The sequence below is a fragment of the Apostichopus japonicus genome, chromosome 8, assembly GCF_037975245.1.
Source record: "Apostichopus japonicus isolate 1M-3 chromosome 8, ASM3797524v1, whole genome shotgun sequence".
Taxonomy (NCBI): Eukaryota; Metazoa; Echinodermata; class Holothuroidea; order Aspidochirotida; family Stichopodidae; genus Apostichopus; species Apostichopus japonicus.
Window position 1 is genome coordinate 2460995 of NC_092568.1, and position 22785 is coordinate 2483779.

The 22785-nt window shown below is 36.8% G+C and overlaps 1 protein-coding gene across 3 annotated transcripts in view; it reads left to right on the forward strand.

The window, feature by feature from the left end:
• The window catches only part of LOC139970631 (tyrosine-protein phosphatase non-receptor type 21-like), a 39088-nt gene extending 16437 nt beyond the window's left edge, over nt 1–22651 (forward strand). For all 3 annotated transcript variants that reach the window (XM_071976489.1, XM_071976488.1, XM_071976490.1), the window contains exons 4-16: nt 1113–1210; nt 1709–1788; nt 5889–6047; nt 7213–7301; nt 9366–9536; nt 11480–11631; nt 12233–14136; nt 14732–14881; nt 15823–16020; nt 16520–16594; nt 17253–17412; nt 17711–17868; nt 18334–22651. In XM_071976489.1, the coding sequence (XP_071832590.1) occupies nt 1113–1210; nt 1709–1788; nt 5889–6047; nt 7213–7301; nt 9366–9536; nt 11480–11631; nt 12233–14136; nt 14732–14881; nt 15823–16020; nt 16520–16594; nt 17253–17412; nt 17711–17868; nt 18334–18462 (3523 nt within the window). In that variant the 3' untranslated portion in view covers nt 18463–22651. The remainder of the gene's footprint in view (nt 1–1112; nt 1211–1708; nt 1789–5888; nt 6048–7212; nt 7302–9365; nt 9537–11479; nt 11632–12232; nt 14137–14731; nt 14882–15822; nt 16021–16519; nt 16595–17252; nt 17413–17710; nt 17869–18333) is intronic.
• Nucleotides 22652–22785: the final 134 nt, after the last annotated feature.

A 22785-nucleotide genomic window follows, 5' to 3' on the forward strand; every position in this document is an offset into this window, starting at 1 on the left:
TCCTTATACTGGTAGCCTATCAAAATTGGCAATTCACACAGAACTGACATAATACAATTTACATTGGTTAACAAATATTTCATTTTAAAGCGCCATCCAAGTGCTACTTTAAATTGATGCATACTACAGGAGTTAGAGTATATATATCACATAATATCTATGTGTATTGTCAATTTATTATGACATTGGTATATTTACTTTGTTTCCTCGCTTACCTGTCTCCTCACAACATCACTACCAGGAGTAATGTACTGTATGACCTGCTGCTGGTCAATGACACTGATGGTGTACACTGTACAGTGAACCATACATGGTTATTTGTACTCTACACAGTGTCAGATATACAGCTATTTGCAGGGATATTAACCCTTTAACTTAGAATCTATTAGTTTTCCGGCAGTGCAAAACAACTTATTGTTAGTTTTCAGTTACTGTATGGCAGGGATGGGCATGAAAGTGATCTGATGGGCCACATCGAAATTTTGTATCAAATCCTCCGTGCCACATCACTTTAGGATGTACCTACTGTACTCCTGTGACAACACTGGACACTAGGAGAAATACAGGATAAGAATGATGGGCATCGCCCGTTTGTTATAAATGTTGATTATACACAATAAGGTGCCACTGGCCATAGTAAGGTTGTGAACCACAGAAATTTGCTTGCGCCTATACTTTACCCACCTGTGCTTTATATCTGGTGATTACATTGTAAGAATAGAATCCCTTTTTTCATTTCAAGCATTTTTTTCATTTCGTATGATAATTCTGATCACTAAATACCAACAGTTATTTTTTCTTGTAATGTGTGTAGTAATTGATGATACCTGCCTTCACACAACAATTGCACTCTCTCTACTTCACTAAGATTCCTTGTTGAAAGTAGGATGCTGAGGGGGGGTGGGGGCAGCTAGGCTGCGTAAGACTGAATCTGTTATACTTCACAGTTTCACACAGTAGGCACTGCAGGTTGGCAGAGATAATCCCTATTGTTTGATATTGGTTCATCCTAACTTGATCTCAGGCTTTGTCAGCTTTTCCTTTGTCGTTGCCTTGGAGCAGTTAAATTTGATCAGAATTGTCATAAATTACATTTTTTCTTCCTTCTACAGATACCTCTTTTTCCTTCAGCTGAAGTCTGATATAATAGAGGGCTTATTACCATGCAGTCTTGCACAGGCAATACTTCTTGCAAGCTTTGCTGTTCAAGGTACAGTAACTAGGCTCTTGCTTTGAATACCTTATAAACGAGCTGGAAAAATCAATGAAAGCCTTTTTTTCGGTCAACATTGCCTTTTCGGTCAGAGGATTTGTTCTTTCTACAAAAAAAAATTCTTTTTTTGGGGGGGGGGAGGCAGTAGTTTGCCTATTGTGCTAATTATATGTGGAAAAAAAGTGACAGGAAATTAATTCTCTAAAGTTACACGATTAAAAAGTTATTTGCCAACTTGAACTCCTTTAATATCACATCCTACGCTTATTCTTGTAATTAATTTGTACATATAGGGGAAGTAGTACCAACTATGTTTACCTTGGACTATTGGTAAATATACATGTGAGGAATATTGGGACATTTCTACAAGTGAACTGTTGAGCAGTGGAACATGGATGAGATGTATAATCTTAATAGTGAAATGCATGCAGGTTGATTTTGTGTTACTTGGTTTTAATTGTTCATTTCTGGGTTGTTTTTTTTTTGGTTCCACAGCTGAGTTTGGGGACTATGGACAACAAAGGCAAGAAAAGTTTACCATAAATGACCTTCAAGAGTATGTCTTGCTTCCCAGGGTAAGTTGAAGAACATAAATGTACACATCTAGTATTAATCTACGTTTGGCATTTACCAAGGAGAACAGCTATGACCAACAAAATTGGACACAGAAAAACTTTAGATGGAACCTAAAATCTAGTGCTAATAGTAGAAATTTTGTTGAGGTTGTGAACTGGTGGGGGAATCTCAATCTGGAGTCTATTTGATATGGAGGACGATTTGTGTAAATTACTTTGCTAACCAGCCTACCTGTCACCCCACAACCTAAACACTGATGCCTCTACCATGTCTAGAGGTGAACTGGTAACCTTTTAACACTGTATACCCTCAGTGACCGTTCGGTGACCCTCCTCATTCTAGCACCAAAGTGTCGGGAAGTGAGGTGAGCGTTAGGTACAAGATCTTTATCCAGTCGAATTGATGGAATCTGTAACTCTCTGAACTTCACATTGTTCCACTAGTTTTCCTACTGTTTCACACCAACCTGATAAGTATCCTTGTAGGATTTTTGTCCAGTAGAAATAAATTATGTTGTTTTCATGGGAAACTGGTAGTCTTGCCATTTACATATTTCAACTTTACATCACCCCACTCTTACCTCTTGCCAGTTGTAGTAACAGATAGGCATGTACGAGGTCATAGGTCACATTACATACTGTTAGATGTATGTGGTTCAAATGTCGTCATTTGGGGTCATTTCAGGGGCATATATGATTAATGCACTTATGGAAACAGGTTTAGCTTTTGCTATGAAGTGGGATTTTGCAAATTCATAAGTGCTTCTCCTAAATGAAAAAATATTTCTGATAACCTGTTAAGCTGTGGTACATAGGAAATAAACTTAACAAGTAAATAAACAAAGGAAAAAGATATTGAGTTCACCTGTTTGTGACTCTATGACATAAAACAACAGTTAAAGTGGAAGCTTGATATAATGCAAACTGAATGTCCTCTTTGTTCACATAGTATAAGCTTCCTCATCAGTACAAGATTATATTTCGATATATATATATGCCTCTTAAGTTTGTTTCCAAACCTTAAGACAGCATATACCTGATGCTGAATAAGTTGTAATTTCTAGCATTGGGATATAAAGCAAACCTGGAGATTATCTTCAGCTGTTAAAATTGAGTTGCAAACAAAGGTTTCTGGGTATTATTTGAATGACGTTATGATGGATGGAAACTTTGTAGGAACCAGTCTCAACTCTCAAGTCTATCTGATCATGTTACTTTTCGTAACCCATGCACCTTGTTCGTCAAGAGAGAAGGCAAATTAGACAAGAAAGAAGGAGAAAACTGTCCCATAAACTTGGATTGCACTTTTTTTCACCACTCTAAATTGATGGCATTATCTCATGTTGTCAATAAACTGCCGGGAGATCCTTGGCTGACATTAAACCAGTGTCAGATCTCTACTGATATTAGTTGTTTTAATAAAATGGCGAGAAGAAAGCAATTTACCCAGACTTCGGCTTGGGGATTCTCATAAACAGATTAATAAACATTTGAAGCGAACATTTTGTCGAGAGTGGAGGACTATAAAATGTGATGGATATTCATAAAAGTCATGCCACCTTCGTTATAAAACTGGCTCCATTCTTAACGATGCGGATATTTTATCAGACACCCCACTTGAAGGCAAGATCACTGCAAAATATGGTGAAAAGTTGGAAGAAGAAATAGATGGTGTGAAAGATGTAAACTTGATTGTCAGCCTTGTTACTTGTAAGAGTTATGACTCCTGCAATGTTTCGGAATAGTGTCAAGCATCCATTTGTGATGAGAGCGCCATGAGGTTTTTTTTATTACATCATAAAGGCTAGTAGCAGTCTGGATCATCTATTTGCAAGTGCCATAAGCTGTTATAAGTTTTTTATAAGCATTAGTAGCAATTTGAAAGCAAAAATCTTTAAGAACTCTTTAAGGTTAATTTGTCCTAAAAACCTTTCGAATGTTAAGTAGCAGTTCAAAGGATCTATTTGTGATGAGAGCAGCTTCAGGTTTATGAGTTACACCGTAATAGAGTAAGTAGCAATTTGAAGGATCCATTTGTGATGAGAGCTTACAATGGTTTTGAGTGCCTTATACTATAGTAGCAGTCTGAGGCATCCATTTGTGATGAGAGAAAACTAAAGTTTGAAAGTGTATAGTTCAGTGTCATGTTAGCAGAGATGCTAGCCTTGGGTCTGTTTAAAAAAAAACAATACCACTACAAAAAACTTATAACCGTATTTCAGAACAAGTTCCAGTTCGATTACTATGCATGCATGATCTTTTTCAATCAAAGTCTAAAGTTTTTATTTCCAATTTAAGTCAGTTTTGTGCTAAGATAATAAAAACCGTCTCGTACGTCACATCAATTGCTAGTGCTCACCGTAGTGCTGGTGCCACACTTTCAGAACTATCTGTAATCTTAAACTTCTATTTTTGTCTTGTATCTCTCTTGTGACTGCCATCTGAATTATGTTATGTTTTATCACTATTTGTTAATTTATTTTTGTCTCTTATACCTCCTTGGAGGATACATAGAGAAAATAAACTGAAACTGAAACTACAAATAATCCACTACAGGTAGAGGACTGTATTAGTAATTTCTGCCTTTTGTATTAAAGCTTAGCAAATAATAGACCTGTTTACCGCTCTCGAGCGAAGATGATCAAACGTGTCATTAGAAAGCCTTATCATTTCTTTTGTTGGACAGCAGTTCTCATCATTTTGTCATTTATGAATCAGAACTGAATTTATTGAACATTATATTTCTGGTGATATTATTTTGCCTATTTCTGTCCATGGAGAGATTTATATACCTGTCAGAAGTTTTAATAATTTGAAAATACTTTCTCCTGGTTTATAGGTTTTTATAGTGGTCAGGAGGGTTTGAAAGATATAAGATATCCTCCATGCATTAAATTATTTTAACCTCATTCGCCTCATTTGTTTTTAGTCATTGGTCATATTAACCTCAAATTTTTATGACAACATATAAATTTTTGTGCCACAGGATGGATGGTTATTACAACCTCCTGTAGGGGATGGGTGTGTGTGGATTATTGGTGGTTTAAGCACATTATTTTTCAAATTCTTTCTACATTATTCAATGAAATGGGGGGGGGGGGAAGTGTTTGTAATTCTAGAAAGATCTTAGATGGGCATCAACTGTGAAGATCCTTCCTGCCCAATGTTAATTTTTTCTTTTGTAAGGTTTATTCAGCTTGCAGTAGTTATCTATCATTCTCTGCATATCATCCAAGGAGGTATATCAAAGATCCTTTATTTTTAAGGGGAAAAGAAAAACATAGTTAAATCACAGTGGTAAAGTGTATGGTCTGTAACATCTAAATTCGTCTCAAATTTTAATGGACGTTTTAGAAAACATTTTGTATACATGGTAAGACTTACTGTTGAAATGGTTAAGTGTAGTACAACTATGATATCAGTTTGATTCAGATTCCCAAACTGTTACTTTAATTGTTTTGCTTTGAGTCTTTCATACAAATTCTACAACATTAAAAACAGAATTTTGAAATTACTATTTTGAAATGCTATATTATATCACTATGCTCCAGAACATTATTGTGTTTCTTGTTCGGATCATATATATACAAATATCTATGCTTACAAGCGATCTCTTTTGCCTCAAACTTCTACAACACTAAAGTTTGCTAAAGTAATTTCTTCAATTACCGTCCTGGAATGTCTAACCTTTCAAGTTTTTCTCAGAAACTGAGAAGTGCCTAAGTTTAGAGAGAGAGATATATAGAAAGAGAAAAAAATATTCTAAATTTTGGTGCAATAGTTTGGCAATAATTCTAATGTAATTATGGACAGCTCCTCTCCACTTGAATCTTCAGTTCTAGAACTTGTATTAAAATAGAAAGAGGATTCTACCACAAAGGTGATTGATATTAATGAGAATTCCATCACATCACAGGAAAAAATGAAACCTGCAGATAATTGGCTTGAAAATTTGTTAAGTAAAATATCAGATCTTTCATCATGATTTCTAAGAAAAGTTTGTAGGGTGCTGCTAGTCTTCAGGAACCATGATGTCATGTACACCTGGAATGAGATTTAAAAACAGTTTTATAAATTTCAAGTTTCTTCTCTTTCACCAGAACATGACAACAGACCTAGAGTCTCAGGCGGGAATTATCCAGGAAGTGTTAAACGTCTACGTACAACACAGTGGGATGACCACGGAACAAGCGGAGTTTGCATACATATCGGAGGTTTCTCAGCTGGATGGATATGGGCAAGAATCTTATCCAGCGAAGGTATGTTAGTTTACAACAATTGGTCCTCCTTTACTCGTTGATTAAGGTTGGAAATAACAAAGGTTCTTCATTCGTCCCGAATTCTTCATTTTTAACGCTTTATGACAAAAGTTGACTTTTATCAACACGAAAGGTTAGGTACATGTTTCCTTGGTTATATATTTTATGATTTGGTTCATTTTTATACAGATGAAATTTTTAGTGGAGTTGGGCGGGCGGGGTCTTGGTTTGCCTGTTTGATCTTCATTAATAAGGAGGAGTATAGTGTACATGTACTTTTTGGGTATTACTTTGAAATAAAAAAATTAAAAAGTTTTATTTTATTTTTATCGAAGTGATAAAGTTGAAATACACACACAAATTGAGCTGAACAAATATAAATGCAAATGACTTATAGCTTTCTTGCAAAGTTTAGCAAAGATATGCATATATATCTTTGTATAACTTGTACACATATGAATGTTAAATCATACACGTAAGTTTGCAAAAATGTCTTTACTTGATCCCTCTTTTGTTCAAAACGTGCCAACGAGTTATTATGTCTAGCAATATTTTCAGCTCATTTCTTAATAAACGAAATGGTACGCAAAAGGTACGAAAAGGTGAATGAGCTCACATTGGTGAACATGACATTGACCAGAGAAGCTTGTATTTATAGTCCAAACCTTGTCAACCAGCCACTCTAGAGCTATTAATCCAAAGATACAAAGTTTATCATAATTTCTTAAAGTGATCCTTTCTTTCTCATAAGGGTCCATTGACATTTGGTGTTAAAAAAAACACAAGAAATATTTTGTATTTTTTGTACCAAGTGTGAAAGTCTTGACAAAACATTCAAGTTTTCTTTTAGCTATCAGAAGGTAACAGACATGAATGATAGCTGTAAGGTTATCGAAGTCATCCATAAGTAATATGACAGGACAGATACGTGATATCTACCGTAAGGTTAGACCACTATAAAATATGATAGCAATGTCTGAAACACCATGACTACCATTAGATAAATCCTTCAGTTTGGAGATGGAGAGTTTGGGACCGGGAGATAGCAAGATTCTAAAAAATTTCCAAGATAGGAATGCCAAACATTTCGGAAAAATACCAGGCAGTGTTCTCAGCCAGGATCTGGTTGAGTTTCTAGTCTTCAAATTCTTTTTGTTGCTCACAGGATGATAATGGCCAAGACCTCTTCCTCGGCTGTCTGTTTACGGGTCTGTTTGTGAGGCACATTAACGGTCAAAGCCCTGTATATTTCAAGTAAGTAATCTTCTGCTGCTATGTCTTTTGAGAAATGTAACCAAAAAGTAAACACAATACAGAATGCTCGGTTGGAGATTTCTGCGACTGCATGATTAATGTGTTTCATCATATTCTTTATTATATCTATCAATGGATTGAGCAGTTCAATCTTTACCCTTCAAACAGATCAATATTTGAATTATATGACATTTGAACCCCCCTCCTCAGTTCACCCCCCTCCTCCCCCTTACTGGAGCAGTCATAGTGAATATTGCAAAATTGGAAAATTCAAAACTTTGTGAATAAAGTGTCACTTAATAAAATTTTGTATCATTTAATCACTTTGGTGCCCAAAGAATCATGACCCTTCCCCTCCCCCTTCCTAACCCAATCACTGCACTCCTTTTCCAACCTTCAAACTGAAATACCATGGATATTTTTTTCCAACAAACTTGTCAGATTCAGAATTTAACATCATGTTTCCAAGTGCCTCAGTAAGTAGTTTGCATTCTGAGTACAAGTTAGAATTTATTGCAGAGTATTGTAACAAATTATGCAATGATCCTCCCCCCCCCCCCCATACTGTGAAATACCATTGCATTACATTAGTGATTAATGTAAGAAGCTGCTACATGCATTCTTTAATTACATAGTGAAATTAACCCTTGTGATCAACTGGTAATTGTGAGTCTGTGGTTACATTTGTCCCTTGTATATTTTCCCATTGTGGAAACTATGATTCACACCAGTTTTAATTTTATCATTCTGATGACATCTATTCTATCATTGACCTTCCCCAATTCTAGAATCCAAATTACTCAAAAAGGGCTAAAGTGATCAGTCTCAAATATTTCAAGGTCGTGGATTACCACAACAAGAGTAAATCCCATCATTGATTGATGGACTTTCATAACCTTGACCTAAAAAGGGTGGGAATTCAAAAGGTGTTCACTCAATCACCATCTGGAGCCATCCCCCACTCATTACTACTATAACCTTTGACCTCCTATTGAAAGAAAGGCTCTAAAACCGCAAGAACTTACATAAAATGAGAAAGCATCAGATACTTCTTGGACATTGTTTTGCCTCAGGGAAAGTTTTCCTGAAGAAAAGCAAATAGAATTTGTAAATTCCACCACAGAGGGATATTATATCTTTATATCGTGACATCCCTCGCCCCCCATCTAGTTTTGTTTGAATGTAATTAAAGCTTACAAAGCTGTATGTGCCTTTGCAGTACAGACTGGTAATGGACATAATTGTCAACATTTGTACACATAAGTTGATTTGCCTTTACCTAAAATGTAGAGAAAAAGTGGCATCATCTGTTACAACTTGATAAATATACTTGCTCTTCGTGAATGAATATCATTGTGTTAAGGAACATATGGCTTTCTTGCAACAAATCCATGGTCAAAATTTATAGTTCCGAGAGATACGAGGCAATGGGTAGAGAGGGACAGTTACGCAACATTTTCTCCCATTTTTCATCCTCCTCTGAACTTTTAATCTTGCAGTTTTGTCAGTAGATTAAGAGTTCTGTATGTGTGTCATGCTGTCAGTGAAATGGTACGTTTTGGTCCAGATTTACTGTGTACTGCCATCCTAATCTTAATCACTTTCAGCATCTTGTTAACTCCTGATCTCTCCGAATAAGTAGTTCTTATACGTAACCTGTGGATGCGGTCTGTAAATGACACAGACAAAGTATCAAATTTACTACCCTATTTTGAGTTGCATGTTTTTTTTCGGTTTGCTGCATGTTTATCTAGTGTCCCCCGTTATCTTATTCCATGTATTCTAGGAATGTTCGTAAGATAACCCGCATTAACAACCTACACCCCAGAGTCGATCACTTGTTATGCCGTTGTACCTGTTTGCCATAAAATACAATTGATAGCCAAACGATCTTTACAAATAAACAGTTGCAAATTTAAGGAACAACATCAAAGGCGTAGGTAAACACAGAACATGAATCATTCGGGTTATTCGTAACTGCCCTAGTTTTTGACTCCATCCATTTCACAAGTCAAAGGTTGACTCTGATATACCTTTGTTTGGTCGTTTCTCTCCCTCTCCCAGCTGGGATAAGATAGCCAACCTCAGCTATAATCGAAGAATATTTGGTATCGAGATGCTGAACAAGGATTCATCGGCACAGTTTCAGATGGATGACGCAGAGACGGCTAAATACGTTTGGAGGATGTGTAAATTACAGCAACAGTTTCAAAAATACAACTTGGACAGAGAAAAGTAAGTTTCTTCATTTTTCTGGTTGTTGGTTTTTCCAACTACTTTGCTTGTCAACAGCATCAGCCAGATGTTGGTTGCCTCTGCTTGCTAAGTGAGGTTTGAAAAGGGTTTATTTGTCAAACAGACTTTTTTGGCAAACTGCCTGGCAATAAAGTTGAAACAGACTTTTTGAATAGTTAACCATGCATCAGATGCAGTTTTGACATTCATTTTGGCTTCTCAATATTTTCTTGTTCATTTCTTGCCCATTAGCTTTCTTCTAAAAGTATTTATCTGCCTGGTCCCATTTCTCATGATTTAATTAAACTTGAAATATTTTCAAATACTTTTCATTATTTTTAACCCTCCATAAAAATAGAGAAAACATCATGTAAATTGAAGGTGTTCATCAAATTAAAAAAATATAAAAATGGAAATATATGAATTTAGATTTCCTGGTTTGTTATGTTTTTGTAAGAAGAGATATCTGATATTACCCCCATTTATCCCCCCCCCCCAAAAAAAAATAGGCAGTAACAATAAAACACACCAGTACACTGAATTTTGTTAAAGTGAATTTCTCAATTTGCCAGCCGATTGTACAATTTTGGGCGAGGAGAATTGCTATATAGTGTTGTGTAGAGAACAAATCAATCGTTTACTTGATTAAAAACTGATTGAAGCTGTTAGGATCCGCTCTATACTAATTTGGTGTTTTAATTATATTTTTATTATATATTTAAAATTTATAAGAAAAAAGGATATTTTAAAATGCACCATTATCAGCTGTTTTAAGCTTACAAATCCAAATGACTGGTGTACCCCTCATCATATCTTGAGCCATGCTCAAATGCTTGGCTTTCATTTTTTTCACATACAAGGTATGAAATCCATCCCCATCGATATTTTGTTTTTCTTCTATGGTAATCTCTTTCATGTTTCGACATGCTGTACCAAACAAGTTCATTTCTGAACAATTCTGATTAGCTTAACATATAATTCCTTCAGGGAAATGTTAAGTTTTTTGCGAGTCAAATGATAAATGCTTGAACCCTGTATTGTTTATTCCTCGGCTGGAAAACATAGCATTAGCAAAACCAGTTATAAATGTTTGTCTCTCGTTTGAATGAAAACTGATCTTATTTTACCTCTTGGGGGATTGTATTAATCAATTCAGTTCTATCACATGTCTGGAGCCAAGTTGCTGAGAGAGGTCCCTCTATGGTTCACCCGAGATATGTGCGTGATTTATTTATTTATTTATCCGAGTGATCGAATGTTAATCACTACCACCTACTTCCAGAAAAAAAGGTCTCTGAGAGTGAAAGGTTGAAAGTGAACTTAAGCAGTAATGACAGATTATTTTCAAGAAACAAAGGTTAAATGTGGTATTTGTATACAATTGACTCTCATTTGCCTGATATATCTTAGTATCACCATATGTTTGTACAATAAGACTTATGATACATTTTTATAGGGGTTTTGATAAATAATCAAATTAGTTTTGTGTTTTGTTTGTATTTCAGTCGAGCATATGTTATATATTTATATATTTACTTCATTCCTCCCTTACATATCTCCTATACCTCTACCCTAGCCTTAACTTCACACATAACTGTATATCTCTAAGTCTCAAAGAGATTTGTGTACTTACTACTATATCAAAACTCCTGTATAGCAAGCTTATAACAGCATACTCCAGCATAGACAATTTTATGTCCCATAAAATGTTTGTAACAGACATTTGATCATGTCTGTGTGATGTTACCAACTTATGGCCATATTTTGATGGTTGCTGGTAGACCTCGAGTACTAAAATTTAAACGCTTGTATTGTGGTCAACCTGACAGTGTTCTACCAATGGACCAAGTCAAAATTCTGTGTCAATGAACCTTTGCTTTAGGAGAGTTCCATCTTTAATACTAATATCATCTGTTTCTTTGTCTTGTTTAATTTTCGAACAGAGGACGAGAGTTTGCTCTTGATCCAATTCTAGACCATCAGAGGTTTCTCCCGGAACGGTCATCCATAGAAAGGAAACGAACGCTCATCAGGCACTCGGAGCTGAAAGAACAAAATCTCCAGAATGGAACAACGAGGGAGGTGTCATCTGAAGGTGAGAGAAAAGTCACAGAAGGAAAGATTATAATTAGGCTTAAGAGATGAACTGATGTTTGGGGTTGTCTTATTGGAGAATGTGGTAGGGCAAGGGGAGGATGGGAGAGGAAGGCAAGGGTGAGAATGGGGAAACAAGAGAAGTCGTAAAAGGAAAGAATGATGAGGATAAATGTTGGGAGGGGGGTGGGGCATCTACTTAGAGAATGGGGGGAGGCAGAAAAGAGGATGTGGAAAGGAACTGAAGTTTCTAAATCTAATGTGATTCTCATTTACAGTCCAAATTTGTATTCGGTGTTCAACGAAACTTTGAGCCAGTGTGCAAACATTTGCAGGGAAGATGGTTGCTTTGAACATGGCTTAAAGTTTTAAAAGAAACAAAAATTATACCTCATTATAATAATGTGTTTGTATGGTGACTATGATTACTGGAGGAGATTTAGATAATGTAATGGTAATTCATATCGATGGGAATGGTCCCCTTCCCCCCCCCCTCCACAACTTCTAGCCACCACAGGGTACACGATAAGTCCATTCTACTTTCCCTTTTTGTTTCCTCTGCCTAATGAACTTACACCTTGTCTGCTTCTTCACTTTTCCAGAGAGCCTGACACAACACATGACGACTAACGGCGACTACTCGTCCTCCCAACTCAGTCTGGAGAACCAGCACAACAATGCTGATCATTATCATCACCCGGACAACGTCCTGGATAGGAGGACCCCAGACGTGATCGACGGGAACATGGTGATACAGACCAACGGGATTTATAACGCACCTAGTTATTCCTCGTCGATCAACTATAGCAATCCAAGAGACCTATCACCAGCGGCCTCCAGACAGAGTCTGGTCAACAGTGACATTATCCAGACCAACTTGAGGACGGCGCTACCGGAGTATCGACAGACACCGGACTATGAGACCGCCATGCGTCAGAGACGGGACAGGCCGACACTCCCCGGCATCACAGATCTCAATCAGAATGTCAGTACGCTTGGATACGGGCAAGTTGAAAGCGGACGGTACCCGCAGTCTCACGTAAGAAACGGCCCACCTCCATCGGAGCAGAAGCTCCGATATCGACTGAGTTACAACGGTCCGGGACCCGCGGTGGGGAGTGGCATGTCTGGTTACCACGACACGTCTGTGGAGTCGTTGCAACACGCTCTTCTCAATCGTAACGTCACGCACATGGTTCACACCATCAGCGTCCCGGAGTTAAGCTCCAATAACTTCTCGACGACCCAGGAGTACATAGCAGCTAAGGTACTGAAAGAACAGTTTAGGCCTCCCCCGCCTTACCCCAGGGGGAGTACAAGTACACCAGACTTGGCCCACCAAAGCCTCAAGAGTTATCTAATGAGTAGTAGTAGCCCCGATTTAGTGGGTCGTAAAATGAGGGCGCACTTTGAACCTCTACAGGAAGTGGTTAACACCAGTGGGGGTGTCCATATGAACAATGCCATGTCTACCAGCGCCAATGGTGATCTGTCCCAGTCACTTCCGATGGAGGCATTTGAGAACTTGAGAATCCAAGAGAGACCACCTCTTGAAATTCAACATGGATACAACGTCTATCCTAACGCAGTGCCTAACGTCGTACCTATGTACAATCCCACGGTGCCCCATCCTCCGGCTAATTTACGTTTCACTTTCACAGAGCCTGCCGGCCAGGGGGACATGCCCATGCTCAGTGCTCCTGCTGGCTATGAGGACAGGGGTGGTACTCATTCTCCTAAAGGGAACAGGGATTTTTCACCCAGCATTTTGTACTCCCCTATGCCTCTGGTTAGCCCCCCAAGCGAATTTGCTGACACCAGTGATCTTGATTCAACCAATATGTCGCCTACTAGCATGGGTAGTCCACCCCACCAATACAGACTCCCTGCTGCGGGGGTAACGTATCCTAGGGAAATACAAGTGCAAGTCATGCAGGCTAACACTGCAGGTTATGGATCACCATCCCAGGTAAGCCCAGAGATGAGAGAATTCAACATGTACAGCAGGCATGCTATGGAAGGTCGTAATTCACCATTAGATGCCAAACCGTACATAGATAAAGAGACGGCATTCACAGGTGCAGACATGCCAGTTACGGTTGGATATGTACCCCGAAAGCTGTCATCTGACTCTCCCACCCATCCCACCAACAACACCGCTCACATCTATTCTCAGGCAAACCGAAATTCAGTGATAAGCGATTCAGATCCGTCCTCGATATCAGAACATCCATCTCCAACCTCCAAGAACCCAGACAGCTCCCACTATCCGTTACCGGAGGAGAGCAAACGGGACTCGCTGGGCGCTCAGGCTACCAGCGGGTACGGTACCTCGGGCGAATCCGACCAGGAATTGACCAGGGACGAAGAGAACCCGGAATTGTCCAAGGTGGAGGGTATCACAGGACCTCTGAAGGTCGCAGCCATGAGTGGTCTGACGATGATGAGACCAGAAGAGGACAAGAGTGATGGGGAAGAGGAGAGCAGACATCCCAGGGATGCAAGGGTGAGTGTCCTTGACCCTATTGATACCCCCTCGTTGAATAGTCTCTTAGGCATCCCCCGAGAGACTTTTACCATTGTATGTTAACCATTGTAAATTAATCGTCATATATTACACATGATAGCTTGGGGTTTTGTATTTATTGTGCAATGTAATAGTTACAGATAAAGGTAGCAAAGTTTGTATGATAAGGGTACTTATCTCTCTTATCTTGTGTCTTTCTTACAAATTGCAAATGAAAGTAATTTGTATCCCTTTTGTGTTTTCTGTGAGGAAAGCTTGGGAATACATTTATATGACATTGAGGTGGTGTACTGTACTCTATGATGAGTTCCACTGTCATTCTTCAATTGCTTTTCACAACTAAAACTTTGATCTGGGCTGACTTTTCTTAAAAAGTACTTGAAATCCCCTTCGTAATACTTTCTTAGGGGTTTTTAAGGAGCTATAAAGACAAGATAGATTAAACTAAAATGTGGCAAGGAATGACCGAGCTGGTTGTGAAGCTCTGTTTTCATCCCAGTCTACACCATAGGAACACATAAATTATTGAAATAATTTCCTGAAAAATATGAATATCTTTTCATCACCTTTTCAGAGAAAGATTCTTGAAGAGCAGCTGAGAGAAGGAAGGGTCTTTACGGAGTACCAACAGATTCCCAAGAAGTTAGTTGGTGTCGTGTTTCACTCTGCCAGGCTGCCGGACAATCAAACAAGGAATCGATTTATAGATGTACTACCATATGAGGTATGATTTAAAACTCACTGAAAGTAATTAATCACTTAACCAAGTTTATTAATTGTAGTTTTCAGTTGAAGTTTAGTACCACCACCGGGGGGAAGAGGATCCAGTAGCAATCACCCAACAAAGAAAGATTAAAGGGCTAAAAAAGACTAAAATAATTTTTAAATGTATTACGGAGCAAGTAAAACGAAACACATTGGTGCAACTCCCATTTTGGTAGCTCTTACCATTGCACAATTATTGATGATGTCATACATAGACAAAATCGAAGTGTCTTTGTTTGTCATCACTGATGCAATGAAGACTTACATAATTGATATCACTATTTAGTCGTGATGAAGTCACTTGATAACATATTACCAAAAGAAAACAGCATCCAGTCACACATAATTGAATTATTCACCAAGGTCATATAATTATTTCCCTTTTAAAAACAAACAAAACCAGCTGTTTGTGTAGTCCATGAATGACATCCCAGATTATTGTGAAATACACTCATGAAAATATAGTGAATAATAATAAAATATTTTATATCTCAACAACGGAACAGGCTATTAAGCCGTGTGTTGGATCAATGTGGTTCTCTTTACAAGCTCTGTGTTATTTTTTCCTTTCAATTCTCAGCTTTAGCTATCCCTTTAAAGATGTCCAAATACCATTATTTTAGCTACTACTGTTTTGTCAACAAGAAAACTAAGAGAAGTTTGCCCAAAATGAAACATGCATAAATATAAAATCTGTTAATATGTTCTGACAAGTATTATGTCTATTTTTTCTCATGTAAATATTAAATGGTTAAATCAATCAATTATCTCTATTTTTGCTCTCACATCTCAATATCAAAGTATATATCTGGTTCATAATTTGTCAAAATTGGTTACCATATTAAAATATTTTTGACAGACATTTGCTAATTATTCCTTATTATTATTCTCGTTTCTCAGGATAACAGAGTGACCATTGCTCCAATGCACGAGAACAGCACTGGCTATATCAATGCATCTCATATCTCTATGCCAATAGCCAAGGATAAGATACATTACATAGCAGCACAAGCACCGATGCAAAATACAGTCAAGGACTGGTGGCGAATGATATGGGAGCAAGGTGTGCAGGTCATAGCAATGCTCACAAAGATTGAGGTATGCATACTTCCACGTCAATGAAGTTTTTTGTTAGCAGGGAAGAGAAACAAATTTTAACAGTCCAAACTGAAGTTTCCATGATTTAGTTTTTTTCCAAAGAGAAGCTGATTTTTAACCCTTTCGGTGTAATGATCGAGGATGAACTCTGTGGTTTACGACAAATTTGCTCGTTTCGATGAGTGTTCTCAGAGAATTATGAGGCAGGCGTTTAATCGTCACAAATTATTAATGCATTTCTTGCTTAAGACACTTCGACCCTCGATTATTGTTCAATTTTAAGTTTTCACTCAATTTGATTCAGAACACCGGAGCCAAAAAAGAAAACCTAATTATGTATTTTTATAAAGTCTCCACATTTCACTACTACAGGTGTACAATATTTGATCGTCTACACAGTAAAATTCCTTTGTTTTTGCTTTTTTCCTGACAAAAAGTAGCTTGATGCTGTACGTTTAGAAAAAATTGTGAGGAACCTTTTATTTTCTGATTATTTCAGGAGAGCGGTAAAGAAAAGTGTTTCAAGTACTGGCCAAACTGTGGACACGTGAACAACACTGCCGAATTTGGACCAGTAAGTATCACTGTCATTTCCCTTCTTTCTGTTTGTAGAAAATTTTCTCTGTATGCCAAGTATCCCGCTTCTTGCCAGGCTTACGACTGTGGTTTCCAAGTTTGGACATTAAGAAGATTTTGTCTTTGCTCTCTCCCTTTGCTCTTTGCTCTCCCAACATCATACAAGATTACTCACTAAACTACATATGGTTTCCATGGGATCTGTAGTTAGGATATGATAATTTCCTTCCAAATCCTGATCAACTAGAATATCTGAACAAGAAGTGATGAAGTCAATTAAGTAACAAATGCTTCAAAATTCATATTCTTTCCATTATTCACTTGTTTCATTGAGTTCTCAGTACTTGATTTTTGTTTCATGGGGAATGTACCAAGATACACTTATCATAAATATCTTATTTGACTATAAAATGTTTTTGCGTTATATGACTATAACATACCTGATTATGCTATACATACCTGAATCTGCTATGCATACCTCATATGTCATTTTCAATAGTCTGTATTTATTAATTATTCCAGAACTCGATGAAATAAATCCACCTTCCTGAAAATATACAATTCCCCTTAGACCTCTCTTATACTTTCCCAGTAAGATAATTCCATTTATTAGTAGACCCGTTGATCAAAGTTTCTATATTTTTCCTTTCTGGCAGTTCCGTATCATTGGTCAATTTAGCAATGACTCTGGCAGCTACACCACCAGTGGTTTGACAGTGAGGCACATTCCATCTGGAGAGCAGAGAACAGTCTGGCACCTGCAATATAACCATTGGCCAGACAAAGGAGTACCAGACGATATACATAGCTTCTTGAGTAAGTCACTTACAAACTCTGTGAGAAAATCAATGGAGAGTTCATAAATCCTGTGTGCTTCATACCATGTACTGTAACATATTACTGCTGCCCATGAACTTAAAATGCATAGTACTTCTGGAAAGGCTCTGTGGTTTACTCTTTATAAAAGTTACACCCCCCTCTCCACCCCCCCCCACCCCAGCAAGTTATTTTACAAGCATGTTTGTCATTGTTTACTGGTCTTATCCTAATAAGCAGGTGAAATTGTTTATCCAAATGTGCTTTTAAAATATTTTATTTTATTTTCATGTTAAAGCTTTCTTGGAAGAGTTTCAGACGGTTTGTCGTCATGCAGAGGGCTTGAATGAAGATAAGGAGAGAGCGCCACCACTGATTCACTGCTGCGCAGGCGTTGGTCGAACTGGCGTCTTAATACTAGCAGATGTCATGGTCAACAGTCTAGAGAGAAATGAGGTGAGCTTCATTGACATTCTTGCCCCTATTTTCACACATTTATTAACAAAGGAGTAAATAATGTTAGAATCAGGGGAAAAGCATGTGTGGCATTGTTTTGCGTTGTGGTGAGAGCTGCCAAACGATAATTAGTTAGACTGACAGAAGTTGATAGGATGCTGTTCCACACTTACTACCCTCAAAATTAACTTGTTCATAGTGTTTATTTCTAGTCAAAATATCCGATCCATGACGTGTACTTCTCTATGATGATTATGGACCCAAACCACTTGTGTCTATATTCTCTTTCACACCATCACTTTGTGTGTTTAGGTAGACTATATCCAGACTACATGCTAGCTGAAAGCCATTTATGATCGATTTCTCTGCTCTGGGCTTTCTCACAACTTTACAATAATTTACTTATTTGAATTATGATGAATTTCATTGTTTATCAGCAGTTGTTTTGTTGTTTTTTCTTGACAGGAGATCAATATTCCAAAGATGTTAGAAAACCTAAGACAGCAGAGGATGTTGATGGTACAGACCGTCAGCCAGTATATCTTTGTCTATCAAACTCTGATCAACTTCCTGCGAAACACGAGACTGATATAAAGTACCCAGCATGCTTAGCACTGCAACAGACTGTCCGGTGAAGCCGAAACATGATTGGAGAGTAAAGAGAAATGAAGACAAATTTTAAAACACAGCCGGAGCTTTAGAACAAGGAACATTGCACTCTAGCCTGATGACTCTTGCTTTACCATGAATGAACAAAATGGGGTTTATTGATTTCTCAAGAGCGCCTTTCAGTTTGTTTAACTATTTTAGTGCATCATTTCTATTCAGACCTACTCGGTTGGTTACGTCATTGCTCAGTATGAGGAACTTTTTTAACTTATTTAATTTCTTTGAAAGGTTCTTTGTTGCAGATTATCCAAGTTCATGTATAATGGTTTTCTATTTTTAGCTGGAACTAGGGATATAAAAAAAAACAGGGAAGATGCCTTCCTTGGCTTATTCCTTAACATCAAACAAAGGGGGCACAAGTAACAGTGTAGACTCTAAATTAAAGTTTTAATACTTTATATGGGCATTTGATGGATACCTGTTACGTCAACTAAATTAAAACATTTCAAAGTCAGGGATGATAAACAAGAATTATCCGTTACTGTTCCTGTGTGAGTTGAACTGTGTGATTATATGATATTTTTGAGCAGTAGGAAGATATTCCAAGTTGAAAAAGGAAATTTCACGCAATGTGTACATTAAATATGGTATCACCTGGTCAGCTATGTACAAACGGAGCTGTCATCTTGACTTGAACATAGTTCTCCGGGTGATACCATTTCTAATAGGGAAGTACTTCTTGGTCAATTGTCATGACATAATACTGGCAACAGAACATACAGCCCATCTGCAAAAGAGAATCGATTTATATATGATACAAATTTCAATAAGGATCCAGGCATTACCTTACACTTTTTTTTTTTAATAATGAATAATTCTTGATACCAAAAGCATCATCTTATTAGTATTTCCCACAAAAAAAAACCTGGCTATTGTCTTTATATTCACCTTGTGATGAACTATAACCCAATAGAACTCCAGGTTTAGTGCTAGGTAAATTGTGTGCTCTGTATCAAAGAGACTTTGCGGTCTGTATGAGAATTGGCCACATCCTCAATGTGTATGTTTGTGATGTGTTAAAGGGAATCACAATTGTCACTGTTTTAAATGAGGCAATAAAGAAGAAGAAGAAGAAAATATCCAAGTAATGGACAAAGTTGTCTTAAATTTTGGAAGGGTAGTATCAGTACTTAATGGAACTGAATATGTTTAATTTTTCATCTGGTCAAAAAATTTAAGATGATTCGTAGTGTTAGCAGCATAGTACTCAAAGAATACAAATGAGCCTTTTGATGAATGATGCCTTCTGGACATCATCACATCCAACATTGATAATCTGTTCAAAACATATGCGGTAGCTAAACAGTGTGTATAGACCTGTTTATAGTGCATAGCCGTTCAGGGCTACATGCCATGTGTAATCATGTCTGATTAAACGATTGCAGATGGGCCCCTCCCCCACCCACACCCCATCCCTACCTTTGATTGAGTGAGTGCAAGTAGGTAATCAACCCTCTTTATTTAAAAGAATAGTCCAGATGAAAATTTACTTTCAACTTATGAAAGAAGAGGATATTCTATGGCTTTTTCTAAGCATCCTAGTGAAATTTCCATTCAATTCCTATGTATCGCTTTCAAGATAACATTTGAAGTTGACATGTTTTGTACCCAAAGTGAACTTGAAGCAAACAGGTATGATGTCATAAACCCACACATTTAACTGTCAGTGTGCAAATGTACATCTTACCCGTTTGAATCAAGTTCAATTACGGTATAAAGTGCAAGTTTCTACTATCTGTATCTCCAAAATGTGCAAATTTTACCAGGATGCTTACTCTATGTTCCTATTTCATAAATCAGAAATAAATTTCCCCGTGGACTGTCCCTTTCGAAAGAATACAATGTTCAATCTGTCTCTCCTTGAGTAAAAATATTGTTGTGGCACTCAGTGTAACAGAAATCTGGTTGGAGTGGAATAGTCCTTTAAAAGGAATCTCTTAAAAATCTAATCCTAGTCACAATTTCATTAGCTGAAATATTGCTGCATCATGTGATGTGATGTTGTTTAACTTTTGTTGGAAAAGGTTCTTCCCATTTTGTGCAAACATATAGCTTAAAATAATTCATTGTATACCATTGCTCACATTGTGTACATTGCAAAGGCCTACTTACCTCCGTGGACATAATATAAAATGTGTAAAGGCAAGGTGTTTTACAGCCAATACACACAAATTTGTATTTTATAAAAGATAAATTCCTATTAAAGGTGAACTTATTTTTAAAAAAAGCTTAAAGAGTTTGTCAGCAGTTCAGGATGGCTTTGTGAAGTAACTTCATTTTTCACAACCGTGCCATACTATGTGTTGCTTAAAAAATGTATTCAATTTCTCAACCATATCTGTTGCCTTTCCCAATCCCATTGAGCCAAGCTTTTAGTTTTTCGGCTACTTTTCTCTATCACAAAAGGTTTGGATGTATCGGATACTTTTGTCATCTAGTTTTATGGTTTACTACTTTTAAATTTGTTGTATTCAAATTTGATATGTATTCATTCTTGTATTCACTATAATGGTATTCATTGTCAGGTAATTCCACTCAAAAGATATTATTTTGTCTTCTTTGTGATTTTAAATTATTTCATGACCTAATGTTTCTCAATGTTTAGATATTTAATCTTTCAAAACAGTTTTAAAGCCTTTTGAATATGAAATCAGCTTGGCTTTTTTTATCATTGATTTGATCATTTTCATTTTAGTAATAGCATATCACGCTATAGCTTGTTACCATATGAGCACAGTGGAGCCTTCTCCACCTTTAACCAGTCATCCTACATCGCTCACTCATCTGGTAAATATTCCCAATTTACCAATTATTAGACTGATCACCTCATCAATACTTTTACCTTTAACCTGATACATTAATAAACTAGGCATATCACTGAGTCTAAGAGTCAAAGAGTCAAGAAATCCTTTAAGAGAAGGGTATACATATGTCGTACTCAGTTTTGAAGATTAGTTGGATGAAGATTTTAAAGATTTTTTTTTTTTTAAGTGTTAGCATGCATCTATGATGTCACACATGTTTGCTTCAAGTTCACTTTTGGTACAAAGCATGTCAACATTAAAGCATGTTTTTATCTTGAAACCAATACATGTGAATTGGATGCTACTTTCACCTAGATGCTAAGTATATGTTTTAATTTGATTAGTCAAAAACACAATTTTTGCCTCTGGACTATCCTTTCTAGTGGTCTGACCTTCATAGTTTAAGTTTAAAGCCTTCTGTGTTTTTAATTTCATTTAAAATAGCTTTTCTGCATTTTTTCTTATATGCTCCTGTAAGTTTCTGTTTTTGTCTTTTCATACAACGTCAAGACAACTAAATTTGCCGACAAATTTGACATAGGTTCTGAATATTTATATCCTCTTATTAGTATTTATTAAGCAGTAAATAAGAAAATTTTCTTTCTGGTCAATCTCGACAAAAGCAACAGAAAATATGTTTTCGGGTCAAACTGCGACGGGAAATTTTAAATTTCTCTCATCTTTTAAAGTTGTACAATGGTTTTCATGCAATGTTGTTTCATGTTGCAATTTCTTTCATACAACCTTTTATATCTCACGTTTGTAAGAGCACATTTTCTCCCTTTATCAAATTCACCCTATTCTGACCATTTTCAGCTAGGCTTTTTTAATGTTTTTTTTGTACCTTGCGTTAACAACGCCAAACTAACTGCAGTACTAGTACTCACTAACCTAACTTTTTTTATATAAGTCCTATTCAGTTTGGCCATCTTAATTCAGTGTCCCGAAAATAGAAACGTTGTTCCCCCTTGTGATGTACTGCCATGACATAAGTTTTCTTCTTATTCTATTCATTAAAATATGTGGAATTCATTTGTAAATACATATTGTATGTGTATACCACAACACTATTTTTATATATCATGAATTTATTAAATAGGCCAGTATTACCCCGATGGCTCAAAAAAAAAAAAGTATATCGTTAGGGAGTGACAATAATAAGGAGAGTTATGAGAGTTAAGGAGAGTTATGAACGGTTACGTACTGAATGTCTGTGTAAACATTTTAGAGACAAAGAAGGAGATTATTTGTTGGATTTTTGTCCGTGAAATGAAATGAGAGATAAAAAAGAACTGGTGTATTTTACTCAAGCCGATTACTTTGTAATGATTCTTTTGTTTCCTTGTCCATATTTTTCCTACTAATACGTTTGCTATCATAAGCAATATTCCCTCAAAGGCAAGAGGCCTCCACCAACACCTCCAAGCAAGACACAACAACATTT